Source organism: Macadamia integrifolia, chromosome 13 (assembly GCF_013358625.1).
Source record: "Macadamia integrifolia cultivar HAES 741 chromosome 13, SCU_Mint_v3, whole genome shotgun sequence".
NCBI lineage: Eukaryota > Viridiplantae > Streptophyta > Magnoliopsida > Proteales > Proteaceae > Macadamia > Macadamia integrifolia.
Genome location: NC_056569.1, coordinates 8,094,876 through 8,113,702, shown reverse-complemented (window position 1 = coordinate 8,113,702; position 18,827 = coordinate 8,094,876). Strand labels below are relative to the sequence as shown.

The window sequence follows — 18,827 nt, the reverse complement described above, 5'->3', positions numbered from 1 at the left end:
ATGGTTTTTAATCTAATGAGGTTCTAAAATTGCAGCAATATGGGAGGACGATTGAGCAAGAAAGAAAACACCTCCCTTGTACCAAGGGTATTGATGAGTTTCCCACATATAGCCGAGTTGGGCTCAAGTGAAGTAGCACCCAATCTTGAGCCAAACATTCAATATTTTGGCCACAAGTGCCTTATTAGAAACACACTTGGTGGGTATGGGGTATATGCAGATGACTTCAAATACCTGAATGAAGCCATCAGACACCTCCTTGAAGGTAACCATGAAGTTGTTAAAATAGAGTTACTGAGAAAGAATGAACTCTCTGAGCTTGTTATGAAGTACTTCACATATTGTGCCTCCCTGAAGGAATGCCTAAACAAAGCCAGTGAAATCCGATTGGCCTTTAACATTGCAGTTGGACAATCAGAACAAGAAGAAAGGTGTCTGAAGGGGTTAGAAGAAATAGAGGATTTCAAGGAATTCTTCCAAACTCAATTGATGATGACACAGGGAGAGATATCAAAGAAATTGAAGACTCTAAACAAAAAGGTCAATAAGAGGTTGAAATCTGTAAAGCGTTGGAGGAAGGCCTTAGCTTTTACTTCTGCTGCAGTTTCTGTGGTTGCTCCATTCCTGGCTGTAATGGTTTATCCTCTTGCCACAGCCCTGGTACAGGCAAGCTTAGTCCTTTTAGGATTTATTGGTAGGAGGTTTGACTCATTTTGGAAGCGCAAAGAGAATGATTTGGAAGGAAAAAAGAAGGTGATTAGGTCAATGGAGCTGAAGGATGTTGAGATTCAAGACTTAAATAACATTTTGGATCAAATTTACGAGGTTGGAATAGAGTTTGAGTCTCTCTTTCACAATGCTCATTCGGGAGAAGAAGAGGGTAGAGCAAAGAAACTGGGAGGCTTTTTAGAGAAAATTGAGGATTTATGCAAACAAGCTGAGATGTACAACTCTTACATAGAAAATGCAAAAAAAAGGGTTTTGAGAAACATAACTGAAGATCCCCCAAAATGAAAGGTATATATGATTCATCTATTGCTTTTAGTTTCCTTTGTTGGCATTGGATTTGACATTCTTATATCATATATCTGATAAGCATAGATTGCTAACCATCCTCCCTTGAATTTCAAGTTCCTCGTATGATTCTTGTACGGTGCTTGATAGACACTTGAAATCCACTTAATCTCTCTCTTTTTACAATAGTCTAAGAGATTGAGTGGATTCCAAGTGTAGATCAGGCACCATACGAGAATGGTTCTCATACGAGGACCTGATCCAAACTCTAAATCTCTTACGAGCTCCTAGAATTTTAATTGAGAAATTATTATTTTTTTACAGGATATATATACCAATTGGCCATTATTTAGAGGCAGAATCAGCATAAGAGGACATGGTTATGGGCCTATGGCTGCAAGTTTGGTGATTGTTCTTTCAGTTTCATCTATATGAGGATTGATCATGTTAGTTAATGGGTCTGGTTTTGTATATGGTTTGATGGACATTTTATGTGTTATTGTATCAGTTTGTACTTCAATAAATAAATGCAATTGTTTCCATGGTTCATGTGGATTGTGGGGGTCTTATTTGAGCCGGGGTTTACCCAAAACCGAACCGGTTGTACAACCTTAATCATATTATAAATTAACTATTCCGGTCAATGGAATCCGCCGGATCGACCCACATTACCCGATCCACTTACCTCCACTCCGGAGTCAGGATCGGATTCATGGGAATCGGCCAATCCGATCCCATGTCCGATGCCACACTAATTAATCTTCCACTTCTCGTTCCCTGAGTTCCGGAATTGACATTCAAAACAGTATCAAAAGACTTCCTTACGACCTTACCTCTCGAAAGTGCCAAACTCATCTACGACCTTCGTGAGCGCAACACAGAATTAACAGGTTTCTCCATATTATTGGCCAGCGTTCGTCGAATAACCACGTATTTAAACCCCACCATTACAGCTCCCCTCCTCTCTCAACATCTCGCTAGTTCTTCTCGAACGGTGGATTCCTTCCCTCTCTGATACCTGAAACTCGAAACACTAATTTTCAAGCTTCTAAGTTAGTTTCAATGGCGGAAATTTTCGTACATTCGTTTGTATAGAGTGCCAAAGGTGCGTCCATTGGTTCATATTTAGTAGCCAAACTTCACAAAAGCACTTTGGCTTAGATCTATTAACAATGGCGATCTGGTTTAAGTTCGGTTTAGTTGTTTTGATTCTTTCATTTATCTCAATTCCGTCGGAATCAGCGGTTTCGAGTGTAGATCTAGGTTCGGAATGGATGAAGGTAGCAGTTGTGAATCTGAAACCAGGGCAGAGTCCGATTTCGGTAGCCATTAACGAGATGTCGAAGCGGAAATCCCCAGCGTTAGTCGCATTCATAGGAGGGAATCGTCTACTTGGTGAGGAAGCAGCAGGAATTGTAGCTAGATATCCTGATAAGGTGTATTCAAACCTTAGGGATATGATGAGGAAACCTCTGAAGTACGTGAAGGATTTTCTTGATTCGCAGTACCTACCATTTGATTTGGTAGAAGATTCAAGAGGAGCGGCGGCTATTAGGATCGACGATGGTGTTACTGTTTATTCTGTAGAGGAGTTGGTGGCAATGATTCTTAGTTATGGAAGAAATTTAGCGGAGGTACATTCTAAGGTACCTACCAAGGATGCGGTTATAACAGTTCCGCCCTACTTTGGGCAGGCGGAGCGGAAGGGGTTGCTTCAAGCTGCCGAATTGGCTGGGATTAATGTGCTTTCACTTATTAATGAATACTCTGGTGCTGCTCTTCAATATGGGATTGATAAGAATTTCGCAAATGAGTCGAGGCATGTTATATTCTATGACATGGGTTCGAGTAGCACTTATGCAGCTCTTGTCCATTTCTCGGCTTATAACGTGAAGGAGTTCGGGAAGCCGGTGTCCGTGAACCAATTCCAGGTAAATCTAAATTCTGACAAGAAGCTTCCTTTTTTTGGGTTTTAATGTAGGAAATTTTTTTTTTTTTTTTTTTTTTTTCTTTCTGCACGAGATTGATCCCTGAAGGGATATGTGGAGTGTTCTTTCGATTAAGGGTAATAAATTATATTGCATTCAACACTAGGGAACCATAAAAATGTCCTGAAGGACTGCTCTGATGCTAAATGCTGGGAGCTCAATGGAGGTTTTGAGTGATTACCGGGCACTTCCTTGTGTTCCGAACAGCAATATTCTGGAAAACTGGAAGATATGCGGGAAAGAATAAAAGTACAATGCTAAAGTTAATGACTTATATTTCATAGATTAGCTGTAGCATTTTGTTCCAACTATTGCATCTGAGTAGGATTATATCTTATTTATGTGTAAAATCAAAGAAACTTGGAATTCATTGGTTGGAGCATATTTACTTTGAATTTTATTTCCGGAAATTTCTTTACAGTGAAGCTCATCCACTAATGAGTGATTACATTTTTTACCGAACGTTTTATATTGTACATGGAGAATAGACTATGTTAAATAATTTCCTTATCTGTTCCATGGTAAATCTCTTTTACACCCTCTTGTTTTGGATATGTGACACTAGTAACAAGTACTGTATCCAATGGCTTAACTATTCTGGTATAACATGTCTTATAAATCCTTACCAAAGAATACGTTGCTTTCTAGAAATGGACAGAAGTACCTTTTCAATGCTTCCTCTGGATCCTTACTTGTTATGTGTTACTTAATTGTAATGAAGTTCAATGGTTACATTTTGCATCCATTACAAGCTCAGACTAGATTTCTTAGGTTTAGAGTTTTGACAGACACTGGATACAGCTAAATTGCTTGGACTTTAGGATGCCAAATCTATTAGCACGAAAAAATTAACCAAATTGCTAGTTCAAGAGTAACCCTAGATTCTTTCAAGGTTGCCTTGGTTGTGAATTGAGTATCAGGCCAGCCATTATATCAGAAAAAGAGTCTCCATTACATTCCTCTTCTGTGTATTGAATCTCTTCTGATCCTTTATGCAATTGGGATTGTTAATTTACTCATGAAATCTTTTGCAGGTTAAGGATGTTAGATGGGACGCAGCCCTTGGGGGTCAACATATGGAATTGCGGTTGGTTGAATACTTTGCGGATGAGTTCAATAATCAAGTTGGAAATGGGGTGGATGTACGGAATTCCCCCAAGGCAATGACAAAATTGAAGAAACAGGTTAAACGTACAAAAGAAATTTTAAGTGCAAACACTATGGCTCCAATATCAGTTGAATCTCTTTATGATGACCGTGACTTTAGGTGCGTAAAATTAAAATTTGGAGCAGTTTCCCAAAACTCTTTCCTGTCAGAGATTTGATTCCTTAACAGATCTTGTGATTCTTTTGTCATTGATAAATAAAAAGAAATTATTGAAGAACTGAAGACTAGAAAACCACCTAGGGAAGAGACAAGAGGATAAGCACTAAGCTTACATCTTTATATGTTGTTTGCCAACTCCTTGGAGGGAGCTGCCATAGCATCCAGGCCCCGCCTAGGCACCTTGTTGGTGTCGCCTTGATGTCCAGGCTCCCTCCAACGCCTAGGCATTGCCTAGGGGACTTAGTAGTTTCTCCTTGACGTCTAGGCCCCCTCCAATGCCTTGGATCGCCTGCACCGTGACAACTATGGGAGTTGTGCAATAATGTATCTTTTAGAACCTGATTCTTGAGTTCTTAGAATTACTCATGCTTGCGTATTATTACTCTAATTGCTAATGGATTCACTATTTTTTAAATTTCTGTGCATATATATAAAATTTTATCATGAGTTTTACTTTAGGGGTTGGGTTTCTTTCATCCTTCTCTATATCAACTAGTTAACAATTAAAATTTTTGGTTAAAAGCCATTTAAATTGCATGCTAGTGAATAAAACTGCATCTGTAATGTCAATCCCAACCATCTACTTCTCAGAGAGGTCTGCCATTCAAAGTTCTTGTTATCTTGGATGCTTCATTTTGCAAATGCATTCTAGGTTGTTTAGCAAGGGTGCAGCTTCTACTTTGTAACTCAGCTGGATTTTGTTTGCCATTTTATTTGCTTTATTCTTCAGTGCCATCTTTTCATATTATTGGTTTTTCCTTGTCCTTTTGTAAACCATCATTGCTTCATACATAACAAAAATTTGCAGTATCTACCATGTGGTTTCTCTATGTTAAGGTGGAGGCCCCGTCCTTTTTTGTGATTCTTCCTGTTTGATTTTGGCACTGGTAATTATTAAGTGTTAGCACTTAGAATTTCACTGCAAACATTATGTAAAATGTATTTTTTCCACTTAAATATGCAAAATAGAGGGGGGAGGGGGGATTGGGGGGGGGGGGGGAGAAAAAAAAGGGGAATTGTTTGTTAGTGGCAACAGACAGTTTAGTTCTCTCCTTGATTAGCTGAATAAGCTGATCATGATTGGAATCTTTGGGAGTGATTTGTGTTGTCTCCGCAGAGTTCCTCAAAATTCATTTTCTTATAAAAAAGGGAAAACATATCATCTAAATAACTGGACTCTTTTATTTATTTATTTATTTATCAATTTTTTTTTCTTCCCTGCAGGAGTACCATTACTCGTGAAAAATTTGAGGAACTCTGCGGAGACCTGTGGGAGAAATCTCTTGTACCTATTAAAGAACTTCTCAAGCGTTCTGGATTGAAGGTTAATGAGATATATGCCATAGAGCTGATTGGTGGTGCCACCCGTGTCCCTAAGTTACAGGTAAATATCAATATTTTGCAACTCAAATCTGCAAGAGCCAGAAAGTGCAAAATTGCATCTCTTCTAAGCTGCAGAAGTGGTTGTTTCACTATAGCAAATCTCTCAATTCCTTCAAAAATATTCAGATTTTAAAGTTTAAACCGAGTGTAACTTATTTTTTGTGGAATCTCATGATATTATTTGAATACATAATTCCTAGGCGCTTCTTTTTCTGAGTTTTCCAAGAACCTTTTTTATTGAAAGGCCCCACTTCAGATTTGCTCCTTCCTCTTACTTTGTGCAGTCTTGGAATCTTTTGATTGATTTATGATCTCCATTGGTTCAAGACACTAGAAGTTCTTTCCAGCAATGTCAAGGACATTCCATGTACTAGCGTGGATGATTATGCAGTTAAGGTGTATATATGGCCTGATGAGACTGTCCTGACAATATTTCTGTCAAGAAGCGCTGCATTTACAGATTACTTCAGCAGATTTCTATTTGCATTCCCTTGTTAAATTATGAGGTTCATTAATTATGACCTTTGTTCTTGACTGCTGGCCCAATGCATCTTGTGCATGATGAAATTGTGAAGTTGCATGAGATCCAAAAATGGATCACTCATATTGAAGGATTTTAGCTTCTTGTGGATGGTGTTCTGCATGAATGTGAACATGTAGGTCAACACAGTATGAAATTAGATTTTAGCTTCTTGTGGATGGTTCTCTGCATGAATGTGAACATGTAGGTCAACACAGTATCAAATTTTATTATCATTTTTCTTTTTCTTTATCAAAACAGTCAACCGATACGCATATAGGTTGATGTCTCTCCATATACTCACTCGTGTAGATATTTTATCTTTTGTTACCAAATATTATAGCTAGATTTATCTAAGGTCTTTTTGGTTTATTAATTTATGAGCTGTGAGGATATAGACACTGTTCTTGTTTTTACTTGCAGGCTAAGCTCCAGGAATTTCTTGGGAGGAAGGATCTGGACAGACATCTGGATGCTGATGAAGCTATAGTGCTTGGTTCATCACTTCATGCAGCAAATTTGAGTGATGGAATCAAGTTGAACCGTAAGCTAGGAATGATTGATGGTTCCTCATATGGATTTATGATCGAGTTAGATGGGCCTGATCTTCCAAAAGATGAGCGCTCTAAACAGACACTTGTACAGAGAATGAAGAAAATCCCTATTAAGGTGAGTGCATAAATTGGAGCTGTGAGACATACAAATTAAAATATTAGATTGAAGTTCAATTTCTTACTAATTATTTGTATATCTCAATGTACAGATGTTCAGGTCCATTAAGCATGATAAAGATTTTGAAGTATCACTTAGTTATGAAAGTTCACATCCATTGCCACCTGGGGTCTTTTCTGATGAATTTGCTCACTATGCAGTTACTGGTCTCACAAATGCTAGTGAAAAGTGAGGAGTTTCAACTTCTTGAATTTTTTTCTGGATGTAGTAGTTTCAGGCAGTAAAAGTCATTCTTCTGTGTGAAAATTCAAAATATGTCGAATTTAACTTTGATTTTTTGTTTTTCTCCCATCCCTTCTTTCCTTCTAGGTATTCTTCTCAGAATCTCTCTGCTCCCATCAAGGCAAATCTGCATTTCTCTCTTAGCAGAAGTGGAATACTTTCCCTGGATCGGGCAGATGCTATTATTGAAATTTCAGAATGGGTAGAAGTTCCTAAGAAGAATTTCACCGTGGAAAATGCAACTACAACTACTCCTAATGAATCAGTTGAGGCTGGAGCAGGGAACACCACAGAAGGAAGCAACGGCAATTTGATCAGTGATGGTGAGAGCAGTAACACATCAAGTTCCAATCTTGAAGAGCAAAGCAGTGTGGATGTTGTTACAGAAAAGAAACTGAAGAAAAGAACCTTTAGGGTCCCACTGAAGGTAGTGGTTGGAAATTGATTCGATCTTGCTTCAGTGCACCATTTCTTGTTAGCTAACCATTTTCATTTGGTAAAAGTAGATAGTCGAGAAGACAATGGGTCCTGGAGTGTCTCTTTCCAAAGATGCCCTTGGAGAAGCAAAACTTAGATTGGAGGCTCTGGACAAGAAGGATGCAGAGCGAAGAAGAACTGCAGAGCTTAAGAATAACTTGGAAGGATACATTTATGCTACCAAAGAAAAGGTTAGAAGTCCACTAATTTAATAGTATTTGAGAAGGCCATCTAATGTTCTTCTCTTGTACTGAGTTTCCGTTCTTCAGGATTTGTTAGTTATATTTGTAGTTTTATCCTCACTGTTGTACTTTAGGATTTCATTAGTTTTGTTGCTAGTTCATAGTTCTGGTTTATCTTAGTAAGATTCTAATATTTTTTTTCCTTTTAGATCTAATTTTCATGATATTAAAATTCCTCAGGGATTTTATTTAGACCATTTACATGGTGATCTGCTAGCATTATTTCTGAGACATGTTTCTTTGTCCTTTTTGCCACTTCAAGTAATCAAGTCTCTGTTTATGTTTTACAATTTTTCTGGGGTACTGTTTTCTTATTTCCAAGTTCTAATCTCGAAGTTGAGTTTAACTAACTTTCTATATGTTGAATTTTGATTAACAATCAGCGTGTCTTGACTTCTTTTCTATATTTGAATTGTCTCTTATTCCAGCTTGAGTCCTCTGAAGAGCTTGAGAAAGTTTCAACTGGCCAGGAACGACAGTCCTTCGTTGAGAAGCTTGATGAGGTTAGTCTTCACATGTGCTCTGAGACCCGAGTGCACTCATCCTCTTCTGGCTTAAAATTTAATCTGACTATCTCCTATTGCTTTTTGTAGGGGCAAGAGTGGTTGTATACTGATGGCGAAGATGCATCAGCGACTGAGTTCCAGAAACGCCTGGATTTGCTAAAGGCTGTCGGTGATCCAATGTTTTTCAGGTTCTTTCTTCCTATTCATTTATGTTATGTTTATATTATTCTGTAAGTTATAATGGTTTACTATTGGAGCCAGGAAATTTCTATTCACACCTAATTCTTGCAGATTGAATGAGCTTTCTACAAGGCCAGAAGCATGTGAGCTTGCTCGAAAATATCTGAGAGAGTTGCAACAGGTAGTTGATATAGTTGGTAGCCTGAATCTACAATAAGAATAGTTATAACTGATGAGCTTTCTCTATGTGAGTTTGGTTTCTGATGCTGTTTCATGATTCTAACAAGGCATCGTCCTTAAGTATGCCTGTTATTGTTCTGTGATATCCAGATCTGTTGCTTCTTTTTCCTATTTGTTTTGCGCTGAATATAACATGGGAATTATCTATATGATATATCAGCTAATTTATTCAGAACATCATTTTGCAATTGCCAACTGTGAAGTGGGTCAGAACATATACACAGTTGCATTAGGTGGCACTTAAATTTGCAGGTCTCCTTCTTCAGTAACATGGAGTTGCCCTTTGACCTTTTAGCACAAAATGTTTTTTCTTCTTCTTCTTCTTCTTTTTTTTCTTTTTTTTTTGGGGGGGGGGGGGTGGGTGTGGGTGGGTTTATAAGTGGAAATTGCAAAAAAGAACTTACTAATACATGAGGGTGAGTCTTCATTGAATCTGCTATCTTTTGGATGCATATAATTAGTAAGGCCTCCTATGGTTACTCTTCGAGATACCCATTAATTGACAAACTAGCAGGTGACCAAAAAGCCATATATATATATATATATATGGATATATGGATATAGCATAGGAAAGAGGGATTGTGATTGCAGCTGTTAAAACTATGCTTTGACCTCGTCTGCAGATTGTCAGCAATTGGGAGAAGAATAAGCCTTGGCTTCCCAAAGCTAGAATAGATGAGGTATGCTGTCAAAATTTTCATCTGATCATCGTCTTCATACTTTTGTATTAAATGTGTTAGATTACTATGGAATTAATTTATTGATATGCTTATGACATCAAAATTAACTGTACAAGCAAATTTTGATTCAGGTTCTGGCTGATGCTAAGAAGGTCAATAATTGGTTGGAGGAGAAGGAGGCCGAGCAAAAGAAGTATGTAATTCGTTGTTAAAATAACTATACACACACATATATATATATATATATATATTTATGGTTATGTAATTCTATTATCTAATCATTCAAGATCATCCCTGTGCATCTTACAATGTTCAAAGCTAGTAAATTTGGATTCTGGCATGGTGGAATAAATAAAGGTGGTATAATGAGGTTAGTGGCATTACAAAAGTAATATGTTTCCCATTGTGGGATGTTGAATTTAGGAAACGTGATGGTGGGTACACAGTCATCTTGCTCCAGTTATTGTGCTTGGAGCCTGTGTTGTCCTACTGGGTGACCCTTGACAACTTTTGAAGACTGGTTGAAGATAGTTTGGTTATTTTCTTGGAGGCTAGGGTGGTATTAGATAGTAATTGGTGTAGTTCCGACCTGTCAAAAAAAAATAAAAAATAAAAAAGTTGAACTTCCTGAGCTTCTGATCCTATAAGAAGACTCTAAGATGTTCTTGTGCTTGCTTCTTGCTTTTATGTCGAGGATTTGAACTGTTACAGTTACTGAACCATAAAATGCCTTCTATATACGGTTCTACCTTTCCTAGGGGAGTTGGCATTTATTTTTCTGCCTCACAGCAACCCTTTTTTTTTTAATGGGATTAAGTAGCATATATATCATCGACATGTAAAACTCCATCGCATGTTCTGTAATTTAACTCGTCATTTTATTTTTTTTATCTGTTCCACAGATTTTTTCTTTCATACCTTGACATGCTCATCTCATTTAGTTATTATAAGTCCATGACATTGCTCCTTATGTTCTTCCATTAATTGAATTTCATGCACAGGATTACTGCCTCTAGTACCCCAGCATTTACATCTGAAGAAGTATATCGGAAGGTATTTGATCTCCAAGACAAGGTATGCCAATTGCTAGTTCTGTTCCTTGTCTTGAATTGCAAACAAATAGGTTCCATGTTCCATCCTTGATTTTTTTTCTGTATACTTAAACCAATGAGTGAAATTTATACCCTTGTAGGTTGGCAGCATTAATAAAATCCCAAAGCCAAAGCCTAAAGTGGAGAAGCCTCCGAAGAATGAAACAGATAGTGGAGGTAAGGAGAGTCCAAACACTTCCGATTCAACTTCTGAAGAGACTTCCACCCAAACTGACCAATTGGCTGAAGACCTGGCTGGATCATCCGGTGACAAAGTAGACTCAGAAACCGAGGGTTATGATGAGTTGTGATAAGAAATTTTGAAGTATACTACCATCCTTTTAGCGGATGTAGATGGTTGAAGAGACGGAGATGTTTATGGCTTCTGCTACCCCACGATTTCGAAGGTATCAGAGTTATAAACAGAACCCCTTCTTGGTGGAGGCTTTGCAAATGGTCTTCAAGATCAAATGAATCTTCACGGAGCCTAAAGAGCAGAGACTGTATTTGTCCTTTGCCTTAATTACTCCCATAATTATGTATGGAGATCCACAGGGCATTTGGCAATGCAATGATATGGAAAATTAATTAACCTATTAACAAACAAGGTCAATTGTCTCTAATTGTACCATGGAATTTAATGTTTGGTTTTTTCTTAACATTCTCAGAATGTTATAAATTTTGGTCTTAACCTTGATCTTATTGTTGTAAATAAGTTGATGTTTTTCAAACAGTATCTAGATTTATCTAATTTTCAACATCTAATTTATAGATGGTTGATACAGATTGATACAAGATTAAAGGTGATATAGAGGATATATATTAACTGAAAAAGATAACATGGTAGCTAAGTTCAAGCCCAAATCTAGTGGCAGTCCACATCATTATACATCCATGATCATGATCAGATATACAAGCAAATTTCAAAAGTCTTAAGAAATAATTCAAAAAGAGGATAAAGGCTATACATGGTGGGCTAGATGATTGAAATTAGCCACTATATTTCATAAATGGTTAATTAATATGGTTTCAAACTTATCTAACAAGTCATCATCTCAAGTAATAAATCCAAATGGTTAAAAATGCAAGGAGTGATGAAATATATTTTTTCCCCATTTTTTAATACTTTTTTATTTTAATGAGACTATTTTATCCGCTTCACTCTTTTAAACATACAAATAATGTGCATAGCCTCTCTAGTAAAGAAAACAAGGGTGAATAGCCTTTGCACATACAAAGAACAATAAGAAGAAGAGAGGTGCCTACCTTTATTTATGGCTTTTTTAGAAAAGTGGAAGAACCTGTTTAGGAATAAGAAGGCAAAGCAACGAGAGAAAGGAGGTAAATTTTGGCTGCAACCATCGGCTTTGCTTTCAAATTCTCTATCTATAAATTGCAGTGATGAGAACTCATAACTCATCTCTCTCTCTCTCTCTCTCTCTCTGTACTTATTAATCAGTTACAGACTTGCTGTGTAGGAGTCTCTTCAGTTCAACCAAGAACCTGTTTGGGAATAAGAAGGCAAAGCAACGAGAGAAGGGAGGTAAATTTTGGCTGCAACCATCGGCTATGCTTTCAAATTCTCTATCTATAAATTGCAGTGATGAGAACTCATAACTCATCTCTCTCTCTCTCTCTCTGTACTCATTAATCAGTTACAGACTTGCTGTGTAGGAGTCTCTTCAGTTCAACCAAGATGGTGTCTGGGCTGATCTCTGCTGCTGACTCGTTCGTTCATGAACACATCAAACGGCACTGGGAATGGATGTGTTTTGGATCAAACGATGCAGGAGCCGAGTTCCTTCTTCACTGTCTTATCTTGGACTGAAGGGTCCCCTGCCTCTCTCTCTCTCTCTCTCTCTCTCTCTCTCTCTCACACACACACACATAAACTCTGAAGGATTAAGTTGGGCAGATGGCTCTCTTCATGGACTGAAAGGTAATTCAATTCTAGCTACATTTTCTTTCTTTTGAGGTAATATATTGATGGATGCCTAAGTTGTGTTTGATATGCATTATTAGGATAGATTATGGGTCTAGAATGAATTCTATAGCAAGAAAGTAGAGAAGAATTAGAATGAGTTCTAGACCCAAAATCTGCATACCAAACCAACAGATTACTTCTCATTGATTTATAAACAGGTCAAAGCCCATTAGATTCCTTATTCTAGTAGAAACTTTAATATTCTTCATTTCTTTGTATTCAATTTGCATAAAGATGAATTTTTTTTTTCCCTGTTCTGATATTCCCCCACGCCCACCCCCACCCCCACCCCCACCCCCAATTTTTTATTTATTTATTTTTTTTTTTAATGAGGAACCTTTCAAACCTGCCTGGCTTTATGGTTCAAACCCAAAGGTAAACCCTGGCTACGTGCAGTCACAACTAACCAATATAACAGATTTGTCATGGGAGACTCCAGCTGGAGATGCCTGTTAACACACAGCTCCTTTGGATCAGTGAAACTAGTGGTATATCCCTTAAAATTTTAAGTTTACCAATCATGTAACAGATCAGTCATAGGGAGACTCCACTTGGAGATGATTGTTAACACAACGCCTTTGGACCAAGGAAGCTACATTCGGGGTGTACCCCCTAATCTAAAGTTTACCAATCATAGTATTAGTTTGGGAAATCAGAATGAACATTAACTTCAATCTCCTTTTTTTATTTCAGAGCAATTTAGCCTCAAAGTGTCAAATCCTTTTAGTTGAGCCAAATCAATAAACCCAATTAGGGAAATTAGAGTCTGAGTTTATAATAGTGGTCTCTCTCTCTCTCTCTCTCTCTCTCTCTCTTGTTTGTTTTCTCTGTGTAGGTCCTTTGTGTCACTTAAATTAGGACATATGATCTGGTAAAGCTTCAAATTTCAACAATTATAGCAGAAAATTGGTTGGGCTTGGGTGGAGCAAGGAAATCTATGGAGATCCTACTGAGGAACATGACAAGGGAAAATTTAATTTCCCAGTCACTTTGCGGCTCCTATGCCCTCAAAACCGGAAAGTCTGACAAGTCAACAAGGAAAAGAATACAATTTCACATTCATTTGGGGACAGAATATCGACAACCGAATTACTTAGCCAAACCGAAAGTGGATTTCTATGATGTACAGTTTCAGTTCCTCAATTCAAATTCATAGAAAAATCTGAACAACTGTTGCACATGCTCCTTTTCCCTTTCCATTTTTAATTTCAATCTGTAGCAAGTAACAAAGTGAGTGGCCTTGGAAGTGGATCATGGGCTTATTCCTTTGTTTTAGTGTGTGTGAAAAGTACTTTCCTCAAGGTAGGAGTGAAATTGTTCTCCTTCCAAGGCAAGGAGTCAAAATCTACTGTGTGAAATTCAAGGCAGGAGTGAAATTTTTCTCTTAAATGTGTGAAAATCATCTACAGTTGATGTATCGGTGCAATGAGCATCAGGTGGCTAGAAGTTTTTTAGGATGTAAGTCCAGATTCTCTCAACCATCCGATACTCACCGCTAGCTGCAGAGGATGTGGACTCATCTTAAATCCATGATAAAAAAAAAAAAGTGGATCACACTATCTTACAAGTGGCCAACAGTGGCCACTTTATCAAGGAGTTAGCTAAGTTGTTAATTTCCCTTGTAATAAAGTGAAGATAAATGCACAATATCCCTTTAAGATGGATCGAATCTACAGTGGAGGAGATGCAATTCCCTTTATCTTTATTATCAAACTCCACCATAATCTTCTCATAGCTTTCAGAAATCGATTTAAGCAAAGGATAACAGATTTCCATGGCTTCTCCCTCCATCGGATCATGAATCGGACTTGAAATAGCCAAGAATGAATGAGCATTAAGGAAAAATAGCAAATTCACGAAGGGAGGGGTTTGGGGAACACAGCCTAAATAGCGAAAAATAAAGCACTCCAAAATCAAATTTTTTTCCAAACAAGGTTCTAGAGAGTTACTTCGAAGAAACAATATCCCCTTTGTTGTTTTGTGGTCTGGACGAATACGAAATCTTTAATCCTTCGTATGTGTGGAAGAAAACATAGATTTTATTATGAATTTATGGAACACCTAAACAATATGTAAAGAAATATAGTAGGGCCCATTAACCATTTCAAAACATCAACTAACAAAACATTGCAATTTAGCAAAGGTATTGGATAAATAGGATATGGTTTAGATTGAACACACATCCAATTCAAAAGCCAGATTTAAATATATAGTATTAGTCAATTTGTGAATTTTCAGTAGTTTTATTTTCTATGTGACCAACTTCATTAGGGTTAGAATTTGACTTGTTAACAGGAGATCTTAGGTTATACCCATGAATAAAATTTAAGCTCAGTCTTATAAGACTTTATGCACCGACCAAGAATTCCATTGCTCTCAAATTTAATAACGCCTATATAGTTTGATTCCTATTTATCCATTCTAAGTTCAAATGAAGGAGAAAGTTTTTCTTCACACACAAAGCACTAAATTTAACACAAATTTAAGGTCATTATTATTCTCTTTTCTAGTGGAAGATCTGATAGCCTTCAAGCCATTTGGGACACTCATCCCACCCCTATTAGCCCTAGCCCCACCCCATCTGGCCCAAGCTTAGCTAGCTTGCATAGTTTCAACTTCCAACTCAAAAGTTGAGAATGAACAGTCAACTCCACCCCTGTGAAGAAGGGCTGGTTGTGTTGAGCACTTGAGCTCATCAGCACTTGGATCCTCTCGAGTGGAGATATACAGTACACCTAAGGTACACGGTTGACATACATTTCATCGAGATCCATGTCGTCCATTTGAACTTTAGCTACTAAAGCAGCAAAACAGCCATCCGTTGGTCCAGGTTGGAACTTGTATGTCACATCTGATGCTCCCAAAGTTTACAATTCAGCATCCAATCTGGCGGAAGAGAAGCTCTCTTTCCTGCTCAAACGCCAATCTATTGACGTGAGAACCGTTCATGGGCTCTCTCTGAAGATGGGTTTTCTCCAATCCATCTTCCTCTGCAACAATATCATCCACGCTTACTCTGAACGCATCTCAATTGATGATGCCCAGAAACTGTTCGGTGAAATGACTGAACCAAATGTAATCTCATGGACTAACTTGATTTCTGGTTATGCTCAGATGGGGAAACTGACACAGGCAGTGGCCCTCTTTAGAAGGATGCAAGAACACAACAATGGAGAAGGAAAAGAAGGTAGATGCATTCCTAACTGCTTCACTTTTGGAAGCATTCTTAAAGGGTGTACTCGTACAAAAGACCTGCAAACTGGGATGCAAATTCACTGTGCCACTGGTAAATTTGGGTTTGATTCTGACACATTTATAGCTAGCACACTTGTTGACATGTACGCTAAGTGTGGGCAAATTGATAGCTCATGGAGGGTCTTTGCTCAGGCCCAAGACAAAGATGTGGTAACTTGGACTTCCATGATCACTGGTTTTGCCAACCATATGCATCCAGAGTTCAAGAATGCTGCATTCATCCTCTTCAAAGACATGATTAGAAATGGGCTATGGCCTCTAGGTATTACCTTTTCCAGTCTAGTAAAGGTCTTCAATGAACCAACAAGACTTAACCAGGCAAAGCAAGTACATGGCTGTTTAGTGAAGTTTGGGATTGAAGTTGATTCTCAGCTGGGAAGTTCTCTAGTTGACATGTATGGTAAGTGTGAGGGAATTGACGAGGCAATCAAGATATTTTTAAGGCTTGATAAAAAAGATGTCGTATCGTGGACTTCATTGTTAGTTGCTTACTTGAATAACAGGTTATATGTGGAAGCTATCAATGTTATCCATACGATGGTGGTGGAGAAGGTACCGATTGATCCATTTGCAGTTTCTGTGGTTGTTGGTGTTTGTTCTGGACTAGAGAAAATGTTACCTGGAAAGGAGGTTCATGGATTTGCCATAAGAAAGGGTTTAATTTCAGATATAGCAGTTGGTAATTCAATTATTACATTTTATGGTAGGTGGGGGGATGTTAAAAAGGCAAAATTTGTTTTTCAGGGCATGGAGGTTCGAGATGCTATCTCATGGATGGCATTGCTATCTTCTTTCACACAGACTGGTTTTGGAGAAGAAGCCCTCTTCTTGTTTCAGAAAATGCTTCTCACAGGTCTTAGCTTGCCTGTATTCATTATCACCTGTGCAATGAGGGCATGCTCTACAATTGCAAGTCTCTCTGTAGCCAATCAGCTCCATTCAAGGATCATCAAGATGGGATTCAGCAATGATCTCTCAGTCAGAAATTCTCTTATTACAATGTATGCAAAGTGTGGGGAAATAGATATTGCTTTGAGGCTCTTTAATTCCATGAGTAAGAGAGACACAATCTCGTGGAATGCTATAATTGCAGCACTTTCACAGCATGGCTTCGGGAAAGAAGCTCTTGAACTGTTTCACATAATGAAAATGGAAGGCTTCCAGCCTGACGACTTCACTTTACTTGGAGTTCTAGTTTCTTGCAGCAACATCGGTCTGGTCAACGAGGGATATGAAAACTTCAAATCCATGACCACGGATTACAATTTGAAGCCTAAAATGGAGCACTATGCCTCAATTGTTAGTCTGCTTGGTCGAGCTGGTAGGCTTGATGATGCCTTGGTGTTCATTAACTCTATACCGTCTGATCCTGACATCATGATTTGGGAAGCTTTGCTTGCGTCCTGCAGGGTCCAAGGAAACATAAAGTTAGTAAAATTTGCAGCGGAGAAGATCTTGCAGATGAAGCCAGAGGATCCTTCTGCATATATTCTTCTGTCAAGCATTCATGCTTCAATGGGCATGTGGGACCAAAAGGCCGATGTTTTGATGATGATGAGAGATCAAAAATTAAGAAGGCAACCTTCTCAAAGCTGGATTGAGGTTAAAGGAATGACCCATGTGTTCTATATGGAAGATAAGTCTCACCCACTGACCCCCTTTATATACTCAAAATTGGATGAGCTCAATACCAAACTGAAGGAAGCAGGATATGTTCCAAATGTAAACTTGGTTTTTCATTATATTAAACCAGAACAGAAAGAGTATTCTCTCCTACAACATAGTGAAAAGTTGGCACTGGCATTTGGACTGATAACTACTGTCAAAGGTTCTCCTATCCGGATCATGCAAAATCTACGGTGTTGTGGGGACTGTCATGTTTTCTTTAAATTGATTTCAAAGATTGAGGATTGTCAAATAGTGTTGAGAGACTCGAATCGATTTCATCATTTCTTTCATGGATCTTGTACATGTAAAGATTATTGGTAGCCCAATGTGTTCTAGCATATGTATACCTTCAACTCCAGTAAAACAAATAAGGGGTTTGTTTAACCCTGATACTCCATGATATTTGTACTAAAAAAAAAATTACAAGAAGTTTACACAAAAGTACAAGATGCTTCTTGAAAGTAAAGAGCTTAGCAGAAATACCATATGGCGGATATTAAAATTAACAAACCACATCTATGTAAGGAAGAGGATTCAGAAGAAATCTCTCATCCACAGTCAAGCAAGGAAAGTTTGATGTTGGGCACCTTATTGGAAAAACATACCAAAACCAGACCAAACCAGACTGTTTGATACCTCAAGGTATGTTTTGTTCTACCATTTAAAAGCCTTTCTAGTTTCTAACATGTTCTTGAGTTAGGCTGGCAAAATCACTGGACCCACCTAATATAACTAACTGGGTTGTGTGGTCCGAATCGTCCGACAGGAGATTGCTGAGGGCCAGCAACAAGAGAAGGGCCGAAATTACATTGTGGCATTTAAGGATGCGTTTATCTTACACTTGTCTGTGGATTAGGCTTAGCAGTGGCATTTTGGTCTGCCCACAACATCTATGCTGTTGATCTCATTTCTGATCCTGCTCTGTTCTGGGTATGGAGCTGCCATCACATTATCAACCTCATCCTCAATCAGTCTGACCTGTTCAACATTCTGATTAAAATTCCTCGACTTTGATATTTCTGCAGGTTATTGAATGCCCTTTTGTTATAATACTTTACAGTCTCTTTCGGTGGAGTCCGGAGCAATGCTCAGTGAGTTAAACTGATCCCTCTTTTGGTTTTGTTTTACTTGATTGTTACTAGTTTTCTGTTCCCATCGTTTGATGAACTTACTTGGGGGTTGATGATGGTTAACGGTTCCTCAAGGCGGTTTTTCCAGGTTTGCTGGGACTTCCTGCTGGTGGGTCTGAACTAGATTTTCAAATTTATGAGTTTCAGAGCTCTGTTTATTTTTTTCCCTGACGATTAATGAAGTAATG

At 38.1% G+C, this 18,827-nt stretch overlaps 2 protein-coding genes and 1 long non-coding RNA gene across 3 annotated transcripts; all 3 read left to right on the top strand.

Annotated features, from left to right (window-relative positions):
* Positions 1-1,822: 1,822 nt before the first annotated feature.
* On the top strand, positions 1,823-11,299 carry LOC122059990 (heat shock 70 kDa protein 17-like). The gene is made up of 14 exons (XM_042623108.1): positions 1,823-2,945; positions 4,037-4,269; positions 5,554-5,713; positions 6,656-6,901; positions 6,996-7,132; positions 7,274-7,613; positions 7,693-7,854; positions 8,334-8,408; positions 8,499-8,599; positions 8,703-8,772; positions 9,455-9,511; positions 9,643-9,704; positions 10,513-10,585; positions 10,704-11,299. The coding sequence occupies exons 1-14, from the start codon at positions 2,187-2,189 to the stop codon at positions 10,911-10,913; spliced, it is 2,685 nt and encodes an 894-aa protein (XP_042479042.1). The 5' UTR covers positions 1,823-2,186; the 3' UTR covers positions 10,914-11,299.
* Positions 11,300-12,046: 747 nt separating this feature from the next.
* LOC122058627 lies at positions 12,047-13,930 on the top strand. Its single transcript, XR_006133857.1, has 2 exons — positions 12,047-12,145; positions 12,277-13,930. It is a non-coding gene; the product is annotated as an uncharacterized LOC122058627 (long non-coding RNA).
* An 885-nt stretch (positions 13,931-14,815) lies between these two features.
* Positions 14,816-17,906, top strand: LOC122060039 (pentatricopeptide repeat-containing protein At2g27610-like). Its single transcript, XM_042623178.1, has 2 exons — positions 14,816-16,393; positions 16,586-17,906. The coding sequence occupies exons 1-2, from the start codon at positions 15,551-15,553 to the stop codon at positions 17,828-17,830; spliced, it is 2,088 nt and encodes a 695-aa protein (XP_042479112.1). The 5' UTR covers positions 14,816-15,550; the 3' UTR covers positions 17,831-17,906.
* Positions 17,907-18,827: the final 921 nt, after the last annotated feature.

Bases quoted from the DNA above. Each gene is read 5' to 3' on its own strand.
- LOC122060039 (XM_042623178.1), top strand. From the start codon at position 15,551: ATGGGTTTTCTCCAATCCATCTTCCTCTGCAACAATATCATCCACGCT. The intron at 16,394-16,585 runs GTACCGATTGAT...TTTGTTTTTCAG, and splicing joins ATACGATGGTGGTGGAGAAG to GGCATGGAGGTTCGAGATGC.
- LOC122059990 (XM_042623108.1), top strand. From the start codon at position 2,187: ATGGCGATCTGGTTTAAGTTCGGTTTAGTTGTTTTGATTCTTTCATTT. The intron at 2,946-4,036 runs GTAAATCTAAAT...AATCTTTTGCAG, and splicing joins TGTCCGTGAACCAATTCCAG to GTTAAGGATGTTAGATGGGA. The intron at 8,773-9,454 runs GTAGTTGATATA...CCTCGTCTGCAG, and splicing joins ATCTGAGAGAGTTGCAACAG to ATTGTCAGCAATTGGGAGAA.